Source organism: Pieris napi, chromosome 2 (assembly GCF_905475465.1).
Source record: "Pieris napi chromosome 2, ilPieNapi1.2, whole genome shotgun sequence".
Lineage (NCBI taxonomy): Eukaryota > Metazoa > Arthropoda > Insecta > Lepidoptera > Pieridae > Pieris > Pieris napi.
The window spans coordinates 14,080,682-14,100,445 of NC_062235.1; the positions used below are offsets into that span (position 1 = coordinate 14,080,682).

Genomic DNA, 19,764 nt, shown 5'->3' on the forward strand with positions numbered 1-19,764 from the left:
CCCACATGGAGTACTGTTCTCATATCTAGGCAGGAGCTCCCCAATACCAGTTCCGTGGCTCCCCAATACCATTAACTTGGCAAGCGGGAAAGGAATTCCACTCCTTTGCTGTTCTTACTAGAAACGGACGATCTAAATCGTGCAGTACGGAACCTGGGAACTAGACGATCAGCTATTCCCAAATAAACAACTCGATAGGTGGGACTGAATCCAAAAGCACTATTTTTACAACACATTAGAAGCCTGGGTTTTATTTGTGTTAAATTGGAGTAGGTTCGAATCGCCCCTGAAACTTCCTTTAACGTCCAAATTCAACCATAGCCGCCCTTTTAGATTGAATACCGTTTCTCAACGTTGGACAGATGTCTTTCAACGATAGTTCCGTCATCGGCATAGCCGAAGATATTTGATGTTAGCATGTCGTTGATATTATGTATTAGGAAGAGTCTCAGAAAGAATAGACGAGCTACTAGATCAGAAAAGCAACCATCGCTCCTTCAAGAAATCTGCTATTCATTTGCATAGAGCAAGATGAGGCTTACGTGCTTACGCATTATCGAAGACCGACATTAGAAAAGTCAAGTGCTTCGCCCATAAAGGATATGCACGTATTAGAAGGTAGTACACCTGTACATCGATTACGACGAAATTCATATTGGCGATCGCTCAACAGGCCATATTCTTACAAATATGCAAGAAGGTGACTATTCAATAAACGTTCCATAGTCTTGCAGAGAACAGAGGTCAGGGTTTATCTTGTTTTTACATATAAGAATGAAAATCAACAACTGAACATAGTAAAATGCTTTATTATATGACTTGGACATTGACAATTGACATTCCACTAGTATATTAGATATCTGTGAATACATACATGTATATGTTTTGAGTATTATAATTATATTATTATGTACATATCATTATCTTTATAAGGTTATACATTATTTAATTTAGTAGATAAGTTTAGTTCCTTCACTTGACGACAGTATTTAGAGGCGTTATAAAGTGCAAGTAAGACTTTAGTGATAAGTCTTTTACAATGAATTTTTCCGGAAAAGTAGTAGTTGTTACCGGCGCAAGCTCAGGAATTGGAGCTGCTACTGCTGTTTTCCTTTCAAAACTTGGTGCTCAACTGTCACTGATTGGAAGAAACGTGAATAATTTGCAAAAGGTCAATGACGACTGTGCAAAGTCAACTTCTACCATAACTATACCAGCGGACTTAACTAAAGAGGGAGATATCGAAAAAATCGTTAAGACTACCATCGATCATTATGGAAAATTAGACGTTCTCATCAACAACGCAGGTATTATCGAAACCGGCTCAATCGAAAACACGTCTTTGGCACAATATGATCGTTTGATGAATACAAACGTTCGTTCGATTTATTATTTGACTATGTTAGCCGTTCCTCACTTATTAAAAAGTAAAGGTAATATTGTGAACGTATCAAGTGTAAACGGAATTCGTTCATTCCCTGGAGTTCTTGCTTACAATGTATCTAAGGCATCGGTTGATCAGTTTACTAGATGTGTTGCTTTGGAATTAGCCCCTAAAGGTGTCAGAGTTAATTGTGTGAACCCTGGAGTTATTCTAACAGAGCTGCAGCGTCGCGGTGGGTTAAATGATGACCAGTATGCTGCCTTCTTAGAGAGAAGTAAAGAGACACATGCGTTAGGTCGTCCTGGAAAACCAGATGAAGTTGCAGCAACAATAGCCTTTTTAGCTAGTGATTTGGCAAGTAACATTACTGGTGTTAGTTTGCCAGTTGATGGTGGTCGCCATGCTATGTGTCCTCGATAAATGTGCCTGAATGCCATATGATTTTAGTAATCAAATAATTTTAAGTAATTTTTCTAGTAGTCTTTTTTATACTTTGAAAATATTTATCTATTACAATTGTTTTAAAATTTTAAGAATAAATAAAACTGTTAGTATGTTTCTTTGGTTTTTTATTTCTTTTAAAAACTAAATGCTAAATTGAGTTTTTATTTGTAGAAAACAGATGATAAAGAAATGTCATCTCATGTAATTATAACACAGTAAATGATAAGTTAGTAAAGAATACAAACAAAAATATCTCATAGTTCAAGAACATTTATCTGAGTTATCACAAACATTGTTTCTGTTTACTTATCAATAAAAAACAGTGTGGGTGTCAGTATTTACACAAAAACATGTTATCTCAAATTCACACATTGACACTAAACTCAACTGTACCTCTATTTTTTATAATAACTTGTATTTTTGTTTTATAACTATAACAATGGTTACTATTTTATCTTATAAGTGTAAATATAGTAACATAAAATTTTATATGAAACATACCAGGACTATTTTTAGATTTTGTTGAGAACAAGGATAGAGATAGTGTTAAACAATATATGTTGAAGAATCAATAACATAAACATGATACTCTTAAAAATAGTAAAGACTATTAAGACGTTTATGAGTTGACAACTTTGTTAATGGACATTATTGTGATAAACTAAGTGCCAATTTAAAATCGTATAATAAATATATATTTTTTTTAATGTAATAGGAGGCAAACGGGCAGGAAGCTCACCTGATGTTAAGTGATACCGCCGCCCATTGACGCTCACACTGCCAGAAGGCTCGCAAGTGCGTTGACGCTCTTTTCTTGAAGGACCCTAAGTCGAATTGGTTCGGAAATACTTCAGTGGGCAGCTGGTTCGACATAATGGTGGTGCGCGGCAAAAACTGCCTTAGAAAACGCTCAGTTGTGAAACGACGGACGTCGAGGTAAAACGGATGGTATTTTGTCTTGACGTCCAATAATGAAACTCAGCTGTTCTTACCTCGGCGTAGATAAATTAACGCGGTATTAATAATTAAAAGATCAATTATTATTAAGTAGGTATAAATACTACAGCTACGGGAAGGATATAGAGTTGCACACACACGTGCTTGGTGATGGCTGGCCCCGAAAAGAGGATTGTGCGCATCGAGAGGAAGTTACAATATTGACACGGAAATGTGCAACCGGCGACCTTACGGCAACGAGCCTGGAGCGTCTACCGGTTAGTTGTAAAACATGAATAACATACTGCCACTATTAATAACGTAATTCATTTAAAAATGAGAACAGTCTAAATCAAATTACATTAGTGCTGTTTTACATTATAAAAAATTTTGATCCGAAAACAACATTTTTTATATTTACAACGCTTAGGTACAACTTTCTTTTTATTTACACATATTTTCTTAATTATTAAAAGGTCCAATTACCATACTGCTACTATTTCAGACGAAGTTGAAACTACATCCGAATAAAATAAATCTTAAAGACTATATAAAAGGCAAACTGGGCGGGATTCATTATTATACTAATGCACTTAGAAATCATGTCTTCACGGGTAACGGAAAACCGATTTTCTGTAGATTATCCTGACATTTGTTTGTACCGCTTACATCAAGGCAGCAGTAATCGGTCAGCAGGAACGGCAGCGAACAGTTTCTTGGCCTCGTTGACGCACGCACTGATAATGGTCTCAAAGGCCACAGGAGCGATGTCACGGATTACAGGCTCCCAGTTGTCATTGATCACTCTATTTATTGTAGATGCTAAAATGAGAATAAACAGTGTAAGCTTTTAATTACAATGAAACATTATTTAATTTGAGTTACGCAAAAGTTCGCCCGGCGAGACATCATTGAACTTTCAATTTAAATTACGTTGACCTTCAGAGGGATGTTGTGAAATGAGTTTTTGACATACTTTGTATTCGTAAAGGGCACAATTTTTTTGTTATATTATAAAAAAAGCGTCATAATATTTATTTGGGATGTGAGTAAAATCAAAACAATCCTTCACCCTCAAGCTGTAACTCATCAGTTTGTGCTTTTACTGATGACGGACTGTGCGTTACGACTATAAGGAGTTATTTAAACAGGGCGAGGGAACAGGGACAAGTAATTTTCATAAGCTGCTCCTCATTCAGGAAAGAAAATATTTAAATTATCCACATACAAGAAGATAAGATTAGGTAAGAGAGATGACGTATAAGTTTGTTATTTTCAGTTAATTGTTTTTAAGGTACCTAAGTTTGTATAGCACATAAGTTTAACTCGATTCGTCTTAATCAAAATAATCATGTAGGGTCATGAATTAAAGAAAATATCATTATTGAAAGAACCAAAGGAAGTAAACGACTTGAGGAATGTGCGAGACAGTAAATTGTTATAAATGAAATCAAGAAACGATGCAATTTCAGACTCATTCAAACCATTAATTAGGCTGCAAGGAGATCAGTCGCCGACACAGACTTAAAAAGCTTCTTAACTTCGTCTACACATTTCTGTATGATATGCTCGATAGCTGTCGGTGCAATATCTTGCATTATAAGCTTCCAGTTTTGGTTTGCAAATTTTACGGTCGTATCAGCTGACATTGTATTTAGAAAAAAATGATACTGTTTCAACACTCTACGAATAATAGATTAATTCCATCATGTTTCAGTCTGACTGAATTAGGTAGCTCTATCTCCATTAATTTTATCGTTGGTACACGTAAACTACATTTAAACGAATTAGTGAAGGATTTTGTCACCACGACTTTAATTCGAAGATATTTTATTATTTTAGTTGCTATTTTATAAATATGTGTAGCTAAAGTGGAGCCCAGATCTTTTGTTTCTGCTTTACCATTGTTTATAGGTTAAACTTAGTTGTGAATCGATACTTTACTTACCCAGCTCCTTGTTGCCGTTGAAAAGATTAGTGAATTTGAACTGCGCACGGTCCATATTGTAGCTATCTTTGTAACCCGTCACCGTCCAGTAACCGTCGACAGTCTTGTAGTCATACTTGATGACGATGTTAAGGTTGGCTGAAGAATTATTAATTTCATTAATTAGGCCTACAGACTTGTGTCATGTGTAATATTGTAAATGATAGTAATAACTTACTGATTTTTATTTTGGCTTCTCCGTTTCCTCTGATTGGCAAGATGAGCACCTGCCCATCCATGTCATAATGTGCCTTCAGTGTTACGTTGGCCGTGAAGTCTAGTGTAGCTTTTCCTTTCTCCGTGTCAATCCTGAATGATCAAATATAATGTAAATATGATCCAAAGATCTTTAAGCGAATCTACAATGTGTTACTTACTTATAAGAGTTTACGACGAAGCCACCGAGACCGGTAACGACGGTGTCGTCGAAGGTGAGCTTCAGAGCGGGGTTGTCGACAACCACCCTACCCAGGTGTACCGGATCAAGGGACGCGATTCCCAGCTCCGGGATGCCCTTTGCGAATTTCCCTCCCCCGACCGCTATCACCTTCTCCACGCACTGACTGAGATTTGGGTCTGACGCCGAACAAGCTCTCAGAAAGGACGCTAAATTATTAAGCAAATAAAATTATTTTAAAAAAAGTAGTCTTAAGTCAAGGTAAACATCTCTTGAAATGCCTAATCAAAGGTTTACGCAATTTGAAATTCATACAATTTTTTGCTCATATCTTTGTACTGGATATACAGTATACACTCCGGGGATTGTGCAATAGGTACAATCGATAACAATTAAGGCAACGATTACTACACAAAAGTTGTCACAAACAATGGCGGATAATTAATCAAATAATCAGACATTGTCTTTTTCTCCATTATTGCCTATTACTTAATTCTTATTATTAAAAGTCCCCTACCTTTTCATTTCTTTAAATCTATATCAATATTATGCATGTTATATATGTCACAGGATGGGGACGACATTGAGTTGTCACGCAATAAGCATTTCTTCATCGAGTCGGAATTTATCTCTTACAAAACCACTCACATGAAAGTAACGACCTTAAATATTTTAGTTTACAGTAAAAACATAAATAATTTGAAGTGTCATTGCAAAATCATAGAAATTAAATATTTATTTTAAAATATGTTGTCACTTTTTTGTTAAATTCCAGTCACATTCAAAACATTTATTGTCCCTATTTATTTATGTACGAAAACCCCGTCTTAGGTAGGTATGCTTTTTTATTTTAATGGTATTTATAAAAATTTGTGATAAAGCGAAACCTGGGGCCTGGATTCGCCCTTTTTTGACGGTCGAAAAGCGCGCCGCTACGATAAGCGCGTTTAACTCTTTTACACGCACACACTTAACACAGAGTGTTCAGAGGAGTTGTTCGGATTAAAACCCCCAGCTGAATTTCATCATCATCAAATTCTTGTATACAAAACAAGGGTTTTCCAAACAATGTGGAAGGTTAGTTGTACAATTGTAAAATTAATTGTAATTGTTATCTTTTTTTAAAGTCTGATTCCATCAATTTAATTATTAAATAAATCAGGTTAATTGGATAAAATAGATTTGATTAATTGATTAAAATGAGATTGCACTCACGCAATGTCCCGGCGCGCGCGTCCAGGGTGCAGCTGAGCGCCACCGCGAGGCACAGAAGGCGTGACATGTCGTGTGAAAGTACGTAGCGGACTGCGCACCGCAACTTGAACCCAACGTTATATATCTTTCGTAATTGCATACACGCTCAACCTTTACGTTTAATTCAATCAATTCCTATCTTTATTGACACATGCAGTGAAATTGTATGTGTGATTTTATAAAAAAATACCAAGTGCGTCTGATATATTGTTTTATTAAAGCAACTGAATGCAAAATTTATAAGTTTTGGCATTTTATGCAGCACACAGCATGGGCCATTTAATGAAAACGGTGCATAGTAATTGTTGTCTTGATGTTATGTTTTATTTTGCATATTATGTTGTATTTGCAACTGAATATTAAATTGTCTTATATACATAGTAATCGTTACACCTTATGATTGGTTTAATGCAATATGCATACAAGACGCTAAGAGACAAATACAAATCCCACCAATACACAGTCAACGTTCATTGCTCAAAGAAATGCCTAGGCACTAGATAGTTAGGTTTTTCTAATGGTTTTCCGCATAGTTTCCATGATTTCAATTGGTTTTATTTATGTCCATTTGTAAAGATTAATAACCTAGCATTATATCGTGATCTAAGGAACTTTATAATTTATTTCCTTCTCAGCTGTAGGTATCGAACGAAAAGATTACACTCCCTACGTGATCAATATCACCTATACTCGTACATATATACAATAGACCTTACGATAATAACAAGTTACCTAATGTAATTTGGTAACCAAATGAGATTCTTGATGGTCAAACTATGTATCGAAGCCCTTGCAAGCTCTCGGTAAATATTTGATTAATTATGTAAATAAACTTTTCGAATTGAATATCGAAGTATTTTTTTTTAAACTTATTGCCTAAATGCCTGTTGATGCTGTTGCCTGATGGGGCTTTTCCTCTGTTTGTAAAACACATATATTGTAATAAAAGCTTACGGAAATTCTTATTTTAAATTTCCAATCTTTCTTTTCTTCTTATTACCTTATCTACAAAGTATTGCCCTTTTAATACGGACTTAAACCACCTCCGCTACCTTTAAATTTTAACTGGCTTATGCTTTTTAATTCCATCTACGTATAAGGATACCGTATCCCGTCATGTTCAATGTTACACTTAATAACTTAGAGAAAAGATAAAATTAAAGAAGAAAATTTAAAAAGTATCCCTGTTTAGTTTCAGCATAAGTTTTATTTTATTTATCGGTGAATGTCCAAATTATTAGGGGTTGGAGAATCGAAGATCAGACGACAAGTAAAACTGTGCACTAATTAACGGCTGTATTTTATCCTAATCAGGATTACGTTTTGCACCTCACCTCAGTGTGAACCCCAAACCTCAAATAGTAGATTTCTGTTTATATACACAATTAACCCTTCTCAACAAACACAACCTTAAGTTAAAAAAAGACAAGTTCATTGGGTAAGAACGCTCATCAACTACTTATATTAAAAATTATCTATGAGGAGGATATTTTAAGTTTCATTAGATACTATATTTTTGTAGCCATTATGTAACTGGTACAGCTCGCAGGCTACTTCTTGCAGAAAATTATTCTACCTTCTTATTAGTCCAGCGGAAGGCAAGGTCACCGAGTTACTGACGTCTGGCCAAGCACGCACACTATCACGGCCAGGGTCAAGCGGGCCCTCACGTACGAAGTGCATAAAATTAGATTTACCTAAGCAAGAGTGCAAAATGCACTTACGTCTTGGTTCCGAATACAATACTCCAAAAAACGTGGCAACTAATTGTTTACTAAGTTAATTGCAACGATGTTGACAACTGAAGATTGTCAATCTGAGCGCGGAAGAGTAAAGATCAATGACATCGACCTCTGTGAGTTTGGTTTAACTCTTAAATGATTCATTGAGTGTATCGTTTTGTGTGCACGTGTGTTCCAGCGCACCTCACCGACGGAGCTCTTCTTACTCATACATAGGTCGAGTAAGATTTAACCTTACAACAAGTTATAAATGACGTTCGTGAACAATTTTCCGAGAATTTTACATTTTACGTAGCAATAAATATTAGATAATGCTATACATTGGTACATATTGATAATGTAATGTATATAAAGTTTATTATAATATGTTAACTAAGTTACTTCATTTCCGAAGTTCCATCTCCGTGAGATCCAGAAATGTAATTCACGTGTAATTTCACCGACTGCTTCTTTACTACTATAGTTTCTTTAAAAAATATTAAATTTACTTATTTCTAAGTCTACCTTGCCTACTCCTTCCTGACTTAGCGTTCAGGTGCTATCATAAAGACCCGGGTTCTGGAGCGATTTAAGGTCGAAAGAAAATAAATACATTTTACATTAATTTCACTTGAACTCATTGAATGCAGAGTGAAGGGCACCAGACCTCGAATCCGATCGTCTTCTCGCTGACCCCAACGAAGGGACTTGCCCTTACAGTTCTTACCACCAGGCAGGCGCTGCGGCATGCCAAAGACAGAGTGGAGTGGAGGTAATAGTGCCCTTCGGAAATAAAGAGCGCAACTGAAAAGAAGTCCCTATTCTCTTCGTATAAATAGATATGTGTTTTAATAATTATGTATATACAAAATTATCTATTGTTCAGTCTAAAATGATAAACTTTCTTTTATAACTATAACATTAGATACAATAGGTATGCTCAAAAATAATCATCCGAAAGATTTCAAAATATAGGAATGATATAATGTTGGAATAGACTAAATTAGTCAAAATAAATGTACACTAGTAGTCTTTGTAAGAAATACGTCTGCCCGTTCGTTATATTTGAGCATTTTTCACTAATGATGCTCAAAAGTAATGGAATAATTTCACAAGAAACGTTTAACTATTAATGTGTGACTAATTAGTGGTTAAGATAATATAAAATGGTTGCTGATAAAGATCGTCGCCCTTGTGTGCTGAAGGTGGATACGTCAAAATGAAGGCACTTCTGTTATTTTTAACCTTTGTCCATGTGCTCGTAGGGACTGTTCACTGTAGCTTGGGTAAGTGTCTTCTTCTGTTATCTTTTTCGAGAGAGTTTCGCAATTAAAAAGTAATGGAACACGGAATTTTAAGTGTAGGTGTAACGTAAAAATAGCTACTAAATAACTACCGAGAACTAATAATTTGTTAAGAAACTGGTTTCATTTTTAACACATTTACTTTGTTATTCCAAGTAAGGAGCGACTTCATCGTAATCGCTTAACGTGAAAACTCGTGGAAACTATAAAACATAGCAATTATTTAATATAAGACCATAATAACATTAAAGTGGTGCGTGAGTGTAGTGAGGATAAAAGCGTCGAGTTGAGGATAATCGTCTGTTATATCCTTGACACGTTTATTCAGCTTTAACCGATATTCATTAAGACAAACGTTAGATGTATCTAGGTTCGCTGTGTCGGTATTTGTTTTGCTTTGCGGAACAGAACACGTCTTTACATATAAATACACCAAATGTCAATCAAATTATCCATTACCCACCTAATGAGCTAGTAATATGACAACTTAACTTTTGTTAATGGCGAACATTCACTGTACATGATTCTTTTATGCAGCGCCCTTCATTAGACCATGCTACGCAGAAGATAGGGCATGTTTGAAGTCGTCTGCTCAAGCAGCCGTTGCGGTGGTGGCGGCAGGTCTCCCGGCATTGGGAGTAGAGCGAATGGACCCGATGCATCTCGAGCACGTGTCGGCCAACCAAGCCGGGCTGATTATGGAGTTCAATAATACACAAGTACGAGGATTGAGACACTGTCGCGTGCTCGATTTACAGTAAGTACGTTTTACTTACAACAACATTTATATATTGGTGGTATGTCAGCCGTACATATTTTGATACTCTCGAAGTACCCACGAGAATGTAAGTGCGTGCTCCTATTTCACCATGCCTCCTGCTGATAGAGGACAAGTCTTTGTTTGTAATTTATGTTATTATTATTAATTACTTAAGATGTCATGTGGAACCCGGTGTAATGGTTGCAGCTCCTTACAAACGTTGTGTAAAAAAAACATGGCGATTAAAAAGAGTGGCGGAGAGTTTATTGCCAGTTCTTCTCTTCCGTTCTGCGCCCTTGATTTGAGAACTGGCACTAAATGTAAAGTTAGAAGCATTTCATATACATTTCTTTTTTTGACGTTCATAAGTGTACCTATATGATTAAATGATTTTTGACATTTGAATAAAAATGAATAACAAGAGAGATAAAAAGTTGACTTGCAAAAGTTACCTTAAATGTTTTACAGTCACAACCTTTTAGTAACACACGTTGTGCACACTAAAGTCTTCTTTCGTCTGAGGAATCAGTCCTAGTAAGTATTTTGCGTCGTACGTGTTGACGGAGTCTGTCAGCTGGAAGAGTGATCTAGCGGAAATAATGACCACTAAGTCTCATCAGTGCATTAGGAAAAAATGAATGGAGGATATTATAATTAATTAAATTAAATTATCTGTGAAGGACCCAGCGAAGCATCACAGTTAGTACTCTGTAAATCTCCTTAACAATCAATTCCACCACTCACCGACTCTAACGATGCGATCTATTAGCGTAGCTATTAACTGTCATTAGCTTATTTCATGTGACAATGGCAATCGGTTTTTATGAGAAAATTTTTGAGTTTTTTGTCGATTGTCTCATACAAAGTAACGTGTGTTTAAGTCGAAGGCCTGCTTGGACGTATCCGCTAATATTGTTAAACAAATTGCTGGTTGCGACGTCAGGGCAAATGGAAATTCATGATGCGTGACTTGTAACAGTTGTGTATTGTGTAGAAGGACGTAATAGGGATGATCGACATGTGAATTCAGACAGTGTGGAATGACATAGATCAGTTCACTTGTAATTCTATTGAGGGCGCGCTCACGACATTGCTAGCAATTATTGCGATCGCTTTCCACTCGGAGTGTGATTATTTGGCACTTACAGCTATAATTTCCGCATTATATACTCTAGGACCTTAAAAAATAGAGCGATAGCAAGGTCCTTCTTTACCACTATATAACTGGTGGTATCCATACCCAAGACAAACACAGTTGGATACATGTACTATATAAACTACAAGTAATATATAAACTCATGTAAATAATATTTCCTTAGTAAATATATTTTGAATTCGCTCCACTATTCGAGAGTATTTCTGTTCTTCTGGGGCCCAAATCATTTTGTTACATTGCAAATGACTCATAACATGTGCGTTATACTATGCTACTATACTTTAGGATCCTTTGGTCATACGTAAAATAAACCCTAAATTCCTAGAAGATTTTTTACGTATAATTTTATGGTATCCTGAAAATTTCATTCTACATTTAAATGAACCCCTACGTCTTTGACTTCTGCTTATCTTGGAATTGGCTATTCTTCCATGTAATAATTATCTATAGAGAATAGGTGCCCGAGCTCTGATAAAACAAACAACACAACATTTTTGCAGAACTAAACTGCTATCGAATTTTTTAGCACCAACTTAACTGGTTAGTCAAAAACCTCAAGAAATGGTTCGTGGTATCAGAGTGTTGAGAGCTAACCTGGTCGAGAATGATCTTTTGTGGTGGAATCTTCGCTGGTGTTGACAAAATTGGCACTTGTGAATCATTATTCACTCTTTCACTTCAACTTTATTTTCCAACGGTCTGGAAATATTGATGCTTTAAGGCTGAGATTGAATATAAGGAGAGTGGGTTCGGCGAGTGCCGCCCTACAGTGTCTAAAGATATACGGCGGATGTAAGGCGTTCTGTAGGTACCTCATTTAATTGCACCTTATTTACGTGAAAAATTGCTACCATATTTACACAATTTGCCTCCGCAATGGCTTTCTCAACACACTTCAAATTTTGCGTGACAGGCTGAGGTACAATAATTTTAAAATTCTTCTAAACGCTCATCAATCGTTGAAACTTTTCTATCAGTAACATTATTCCTAGGCTCTCTTTCAGCCCTTTGGCTGTTTAAAAAAATCTGATATTGCTAATTCTACCTTAAATAATGTTTTTTTACAAGAAACAATCATAAAGAATATAGATATGTTATTTATATTTTAAAGCTTAAAATTTTGTCTCTACCGAACTCGACTACAGTATTATTTAGTTATCTTTATTGTTTATAACGTAATATGCAACATCAATTAATTGCAGACGCGAAGGTCCTCGGATGTCAGTGGAGCTCCAGTGCAGTGTGGTGCTGACGGGGGATTATGTGCTCAGTGGCAAGTTGCTCATCTTCCGCATACAGGGCAGTGGCCGCTACAAGATCACGATACGTGAGTTAGCGACACATTTTTATATTTCTATTATTCTTTTTTTTACTGCTTTCGATTTTTGATTCCAACTATTAGTCATTTTTATAATTATAAACCGTTTACTGTCAACAGGTGACATAGTTGTGAAGGTTAGCTTGGAGACGGTGGAGCGTAAGAAAGGCAGGGAGCGGTACTGGTCGGTGGTGCGTTGGAGGCACACGGCCCATGTCCTCACGAGCGTCGTCTATCATTTCCAGAATCTATTTAACGGCGATGAAGCACTAGGTAAATAGTTTTCTGTTTATTTATTTTTTGTTTTTTTTTTCGGAAGATTTTTTAAGATGTTTAAAACTACTAATTTATGGATATTCTTGGTTCTATTAACACGATTTGCTCAGTATTAAATTTGCATCACTTACCGAGCCTTTAACTTGTATCGGTTTTTTAACGTGGGGAAATGCATTTCGAATACCATTTGGCGTCATCGTGCCTAGGGTTTACACTCCATGGTGTTCAACTAGCGGAATCGACTTCCCTGGCTCTTACCGGGTCTTCTTTCCTATTCAAAACTCTTTGCCCGGCCGTCGTCATTAGCACTAAACTTATAAAGTTACCGGCAGGCCTGCTCGAACTGTGTCTGTGTATGTCGGTAAAGCTGTATCGATTTGAGCAAGTGTCAACAATCAATGACTAATAAAGCAATCGCATTAGTCTGTGTAGCACAGGTTTTTAGCAATCTATAGGTAGTTACCTACATAATTATGTGTAATCCGCTTTTCGATTGGTTACAGCCCGTCCAGTAACACAATTCGCGAACAAGAACTGGCGGGCAATATTCACGGAAGTGTCACCGCCCATTGTCTCCGCTATCGTCGATCGCATCGTGCACCAAACTGCTCATCTCTTTGAAAAAGTGCCTCTTACACAACTTTCGTTGGACTGACTGTATTTGGACATTGATTTATCAAAATATATTACAATCACAGAAATTTAACTATTTTGTCATTATTTTAGGAATATGTTACCTATCACTGTAAGAAATAAGGTCGTAATAATTTATAATACTTATTATAAAAACAAACATAATTCTTAATATTATTTTATAATTTCATTTCTTATAAACTTTTTTGTACGTATGAGTCAATGGATGAAATTACCGCACGTCATTCATCATCATTGGTTAAGTCACTTAAGTAAACCAACTAAATGAACATACGAACATACAAACAGGGGAACGCAAACTGTTATTCTATTTATTCTGTATGAATTAATCGATTAAAAAATATTTACTATGTTTTGTTTTAATAACGCCTTACTAACAGTATGTAGGTACTTTAACTTAATTAAATTTGGAAAACTTATTCATAAATAAATGTACTAATATTTTAATTACATAAAGTGTAACTCGAGTAATGGTTTCTCCCATTCGCTTCAAGTATGCAAATACACATCGAATGGGGTTTTCCCTTGGCAAGGTAAATCCAAAAATATGGAAAATTTTTGATTATTATTATTCCTCTTTTAAATTACATTTGACTAATGCCTATTAAGCTAAATAAACAAAGAATACGTAATAAAAACTAATAACTCAATCGCACTGTCATATCGAATAACCTCGAGACCTTGTCACGAGGAAAAAATGTGAGACTCACAGCTAAATAATAAAACAGTATAAAAATGTTAATAAAGTATTTTTGTCGTTAGGCTATATACATATCGGTAGAGGACACGAATACAATAAAACATATGGATTCAAGTACAACTACGGAAATGGGATAATCTCATGTAACAATAATAGTTTATAGCTAAAAACATGTTACCCTGATGCGAAACGCGTTCAGGCACTCTGAAATGAAGGAATCATGTAAAATAAAATCATTTTCTCCTTAATCTATTTGCCGTCTGAGACATGTACATGCAATTGATATTATTTATTTACTAACTACTACTTACTAACACTTCGTTACATTACAAAAGTAACATAAATTACTGGGGATGCAACGTGCGGCCTTATCGCTAACAAGCCATGTTTTTCAGGCAACCCTAGTAAGGGTAAAATGCAAGAAGTGCATAACTAAATTTAAATTACAAGATTAACAATGACCAATTATGCAATATACCACCAAACTTAATCTAAAATAAAAAAAAATGCATAAAAACTAAAAGCTAATCTTGAGGCTCATGAATTACAAATCAAAATGCAATGCAAAAGAGTAAAAGAATACATGAATTACAAAAGTCACGATTGAGTAGCATAGGATTATTGTCGTACGTAAAGATTTAAATTAAATACTTTGCGATCCATAGCTACCTAATGTTTTTTGTGAAGGGCGACTGAGATCAGAACGGCTATCGTAATGAATAAAATAAATTCCTTAGTTTTAATTAGTTTCCAGCGAATCGTTTTTAATTAAAGTCTAATATCTTTCTATGAGACTGACGAATTATTTTAGAGCTCACAAAAAGCTCCATGATGGCGTTATGCGTCGGGCCGGTTCTCCACCAAGTTGCTTGTCAACATTATTTCCAGGCGTTTTGGGAAATTTTCATTTGCCGCCGGTGCTTATTAAATTAATTTCGTCCTGCTGTCGTAATAAGCTACTCGATTTCTCATCTTAAACACACTATTAATTCTATAATCTATTACCTCATTGGGTCAAAATATCATCGAATATTTGAATCATCTAGTTATTGAAGAAAATGTATTAACGACGAAGATGAGGTCGACGGGTAAAGTTAAAATCTCGCATTGGCCGCAGCACGCTCACAATGTCAGGGTCGTGACGTCAGTGTGAGCATAAAACGACGGAGTTGAGGCGACTCTCATCACAACACCACAACGCCACGAGTTGCTAATATTTGCAAAATGTTCCGCATCCTCTTTTTACTCGGACTGGGGCTAAGTGTTCAGTGTGCTTCGGGTAAGTCTTTTTTGAAAACATACCTAACAAACACACCTTATGCAAACGTGAAGTGTTAATTTCATCATAATATGTGCACGAGTGCTAACTAAATACTCGCTTAGAATTTAGAATTCGGCTTAGAATGTCACGAGATATTTTTGACAAATTTAAACAAAACAATGTATTTATTGCACAACATGAGATATAAATCCGTTTTGTCTGATGAATAAATCTCTGGTTCGAATAAGTTGCATACTCAATTTATCTGTTTTCGTTATGTGCATATTGCTTTTTACATATTAATGCACACGTTACTGGAATTAATTCCTACTTTTCAAATTTATTTTTAATAAAAATGGATATCAAAGAGTAGGTGTTTTCATAATAACAAGGCTTACAATATTTCTTAGTTATTTTTATTCAACTTAATAATTGTAATTAATACGATTTTACTTTGTAAAATGCGGTTTATAGTTCTGTTTGTACATGATACCTGATGAACGGGCGACATAATATGTCAAGCGTTTGTTGCAGATGCAGCGAAACTAGATTTTAAAGGAACAGGCGAATTCAATATACATTCCTTTTCCTTTATATCTTGTACAAAGATCATTCTTTTCAATTTAAGAGCTTTCTTGGGAACTATTCTGTCTATATAACTAATAACATTATGAATATATATGTATATATGATCAGTGTCTTAAAAGAGATCTCTTCAACCACCGCATAAATATTATATATATGTTCTATATATTATTGATAATAATATTTGTAAGGCTAGTTCTCGGAACTATCCATCGTTTAATATTCAAGATTCATCTAAAATAGCGTAACTGATCAATCTCGTCTCAAAGGTTTGAAAAAATATGGGCAAAAAATGCGAAGCCGGAGTTAGCAATAAAAAATAAAATAGTCGAGTTATTGCTCAATTAATAATAATTACTGAGAAAATGCCGGATTAGTTTTTGTATTCATTTATTATAACGTTAAACTATTATCGTGATAAATTAAGTAATTCAAAATAAGTTAAAAACATCCTTTTTTCAGCACCCTTTATAAAGCCATGCAAGCCCGGCGACTCCGCATGCATCTTGGCCTCAGCGCGGGCTGCCGCGCCCTTCTTGCTACCCGGGATATCGGACCTCGGCATTAAGTATGTGCCTTGACATGTTTCACAACTTTAGTCAAGTCTCTTAAAATTAGTTTTAATCAGTACGGATGATCTAACAAAAAGTGTGACAGGTCGCTGGACCCCATGCACCTCAACGTGATCAAGAGTGACCAAGGGGGTCTCAAGATGGTCTTCAAGGACACCGACCTCACTGGCCTTAAAACCTGCACCATAGATAATGTTAAGTGAGTACCGTATACCTAATAGTAGATGCCGAAAACCAAGCCACAATATTTTTATTCCGCTTTACTTCTGACAATGGAGGTTTCATTATAATTATGTAAATTTAACTGTTAAAAATATTACATTGCTTTAGCGATAAACATACAAAGTTAAACTATGATGTAATATTAAATATTTACTCGATATGGCCAGATTAGATCATAAATAATTAGCGTTAAACGTTATACGAACCTTTATGATATGGTCATGCATACGCATTAGGCTACAAATCGTAAATTGTTTCATTATTCACCGTTCACTACTTTATATATCGTTGCTATTTTTAAATCATAAATATCCTACGACAGAGCTTTTTTTGACTAACGGTCATAAAAGACGACAATAGAGAAAGATAAATAGCTATAAGTAATAAAACCGCAAGAACAATGTTTTTTTTTTACCTTGGCGTACGTTACGTTAAGCCGGCTGAAATACCATCACAATTGTGTACAAACTACTAAATTTTGACAATATCCAAATTCTCGAATCACAAATTAGAAGACAACCAAGATCGAAACATTTCGTTTCACTCTTTCAGTGAAATACCTCGATGTATTTGTAATAAGCAGTTATAAATATTGCATAGTTAACTTATTATTATTTTTGTTTTGAACATAGTATTTAATGTAAGATTTTTTATGCGGGTTGCAAAGAATAAGTACCTACATATATAAGGAATAGCAGTATCTTGTGCAAATAAATGCATCCAGAAGCAATAATTATACATTATAACCTGATAATAAATCAGTAAGTTCCAATCCCCTCTTAAATGTATACATAGAAGTCATATTTGTAATATGACTTTGCAGGATGGATATCGCAAAGATGAAGCAGTCGGTATTGATGAAATGCAGCAAGCTGGCACTGAAGGGCAACTATAAACTATCGGGGCAGCTGCTCATTCTGCCCGTGCAGGGCGACGGTCCATACACCATTGACATACGTAAGTAGTTAAAGATAAGCATAGGAAAGATTTTAATTAGTAATCTCGACAACAGCCCTGCGATTCTGTAACTCACTTCACGAACTCACACAGCACATCTGAAAAGGTGGGAGCTTGTACTTTATTGTTTATCAGAATGCCAAATCATAAAATGACTGCTTCACGACTGATTTGAGAGAGACCGCCGATGCGAAAACCGCTGTGTGAGTTCGTGAAGTGAGTTACAGAATCGCAGGGCTGATACTACCTAATAAAGTGAACCGTTGTCGCAAATTCCATTCAGACAACATATGGGCTTGCTCGGCACTAAATTACTGCGATTAGTGGGAGAAGCTTATTATAATTAGGTACTGTATGCGCAGGTGACATCGTGATCAAAGTGTCGACCGATCTGAACACGGTGACGGGCAGTGACGGCCAGCAGCACTGGCACATTAGCAAGTGGAAGCACTCGTACAACGTCCTCACCGGCGCCCACTTCTCTTTCCAAAACCTCTTTAACGGGAACACAGCCTTGGGTAAGATAATTCCTTCCCTCGAACAGAACACTTGTTGGCACAAGTATGTATAATTTAATATAATAATCGGACATTAGAATCATTTATTCAAACATTCTCTGTGAGGACGTCGTTGTTATGTTCAATGAGCAATTACCTACAGTACTTATAATATTCAATTTCATTCAGCGACTCCGGTGGAGGAGTTCGCGAACAGCAACTGGAAGGATGTGATGCAGGAAATCGCTCCGCCCATCGTGCACGCCGTGCTCGAGGAGATCGTAGCCGCCGTGGACAACCTCTACGCCGCCGTGCCCGCCGACCAGCTTTACACGCCCTGATCTTCCTATTATATTTATTTTAATACTGTAAATAAATATTACGTAAATTATACATTCTATCATATTCGCCACACCCCGCATTAATTGGCTTTGAAACGAGATATGAGTAACGGTTGCATCCAATTAAGGAATGCCGATCTAAATACTGTAATGCGGATTAAAACTCAAGTCTATCCGGTCGGTACGTTAAGGCAAACCTAGACCTGTAAAATTCTTATTATCTATAAATTTTTGCTAACTTACATGTTAGAATTAGAACTAACGGGTACCATCCTACATAATTCTCAGGGTCATAAGTTCAACTAAGGACCCTATAAGCTTCGCTACTTAAAAAACATGCATCATACATGTATATTTAAGACATTAATAAAAATGTAAATTAATTCAAAAAGGCAACTATCATCCTATATTCAAGATGCCTGATGGAGTGCGATCAAATTTAATTTTCCAGTAATCGCTCCTGTAATAAATTTACTATTACTCTTATAGGCATACATACTCTTCGACGCGATTTACAAGAAATAAAATCAAGTGTCTGAAAGAACAATTATTTTCGAAAAGACGGTGCTGATCACTAGGCATGCCGGGCCAAATGAGGTGTAATCTGGGTGATTGAAAGATCGCGCCATCCGGCGTAGAGCGCTTTGGCAGTCGGTAGTTCGTAGTATAATAGTACGCAAAGTCGAATATCGACTAACACGAATTCCCATTTTGTTTACAAAATCTTTAAAATGATTTAAAAAAAAACCATTTTGTGAATTTTTCTGTTATCTATATCTAATATAGAGCGAAAAAAATTTGTTTACCAAAACGATTATGATACACCGAGACGGTGTAAATAACAAAGTTACTAAAAAGATTGTTACTTAACCGATAATATTATAATTTGTCTGTAGGTAATTGTAAAGAAACTCCTGAAACTGTTTAATGAACTATCGACGACAAAATGGCTGTAAACTAAGCCCAAGTTCGACTTGGGCGTTTCTGTTTAATACAAGTGATTAACGTAAGTGACATTGACATAAAGGGTATGGAGTA

The 19,764-nt window shown here is 35.8% G+C and overlaps 4 protein-coding genes across 5 annotated transcripts; 3 read left to right on the forward strand and 1 right to left on the reverse strand.

Moving 5' to 3' along the window:
• Positions 1-904: 904 nt before the first annotated feature.
• Positions 905-1,943, forward strand: LOC125062191 (dihydroanticapsin 7-dehydrogenase-like). The gene has a single exon (XM_047667922.1). The coding sequence runs from the start codon at positions 1,040-1,042 to the stop codon at positions 1,802-1,804; it is 765 nt and encodes a 254-aa protein (XP_047523878.1). The 5' UTR covers positions 905-1,039; the 3' UTR covers positions 1,805-1,943.
• A 747-nt stretch (positions 1,944-2,690) lies between these two features.
• LOC125062190 (circadian clock-controlled protein daywake-like) lies at positions 2,691-6,474 on the reverse strand. The gene is made up of 5 exons (XM_047667906.1): positions 6,364-6,474; positions 5,129-5,357; positions 4,930-5,060; positions 4,713-4,850; positions 2,691-3,586 (listed from the first exon to the last, which is right to left on the reverse strand). Exons 1-5 carry the CDS (start codon positions 6,428-6,430, stop codon positions 3,435-3,437), a joined length of 717 nt encoding a protein of 238 aa, XP_047523862.1. The 5' UTR covers positions 6,431-6,474; the 3' UTR covers positions 2,691-3,434.
• A 977-nt stretch (positions 6,475-7,451) lies between these two features.
• LOC125062199 (protein takeout-like) lies at positions 7,452-13,643 on the forward strand. Of its 2 annotated transcripts, none has more exons than XM_047667959.1 (5): positions 7,452-8,895; positions 9,965-10,184; positions 12,546-12,670; positions 12,782-12,934; positions 13,441-13,643. In XM_047667959.1, the coding sequence occupies exons 1-5, from the start codon at positions 8,871-8,873 to the stop codon at positions 13,590-13,592; spliced, it is 675 nt and encodes a 224-aa protein (XP_047523915.1). In that variant the 5' UTR covers positions 7,452-8,870; the 3' UTR covers positions 13,593-13,643. The 2 variants fall into 2 exon arrangements, with proteins under 2 accessions (XP_047523915.1, XP_047523906.1); XM_047667950.1 differs by lacking the exon at positions 7,452-8,895 and adding an exon at positions 8,938-9,409.
• A 1,771-nt stretch (positions 13,644-15,414) lies between these two features.
• LOC125062197 (circadian clock-controlled protein daywake-like) lies at positions 15,415-18,776 on the forward strand. Its single transcript, XM_047667936.1, has 6 exons — positions 15,415-15,570; positions 16,600-16,705; positions 16,795-16,908; positions 17,755-17,888; positions 18,251-18,406; positions 18,575-18,776. The coding sequence occupies exons 1-6, from the start codon at positions 15,516-15,518 to the stop codon at positions 18,724-18,726; spliced, it is 717 nt and encodes a 238-aa protein (XP_047523892.1). The 5' UTR covers positions 15,415-15,515; the 3' UTR covers positions 18,727-18,776.
• Positions 18,777-19,764: the final 988 nt, after the last annotated feature.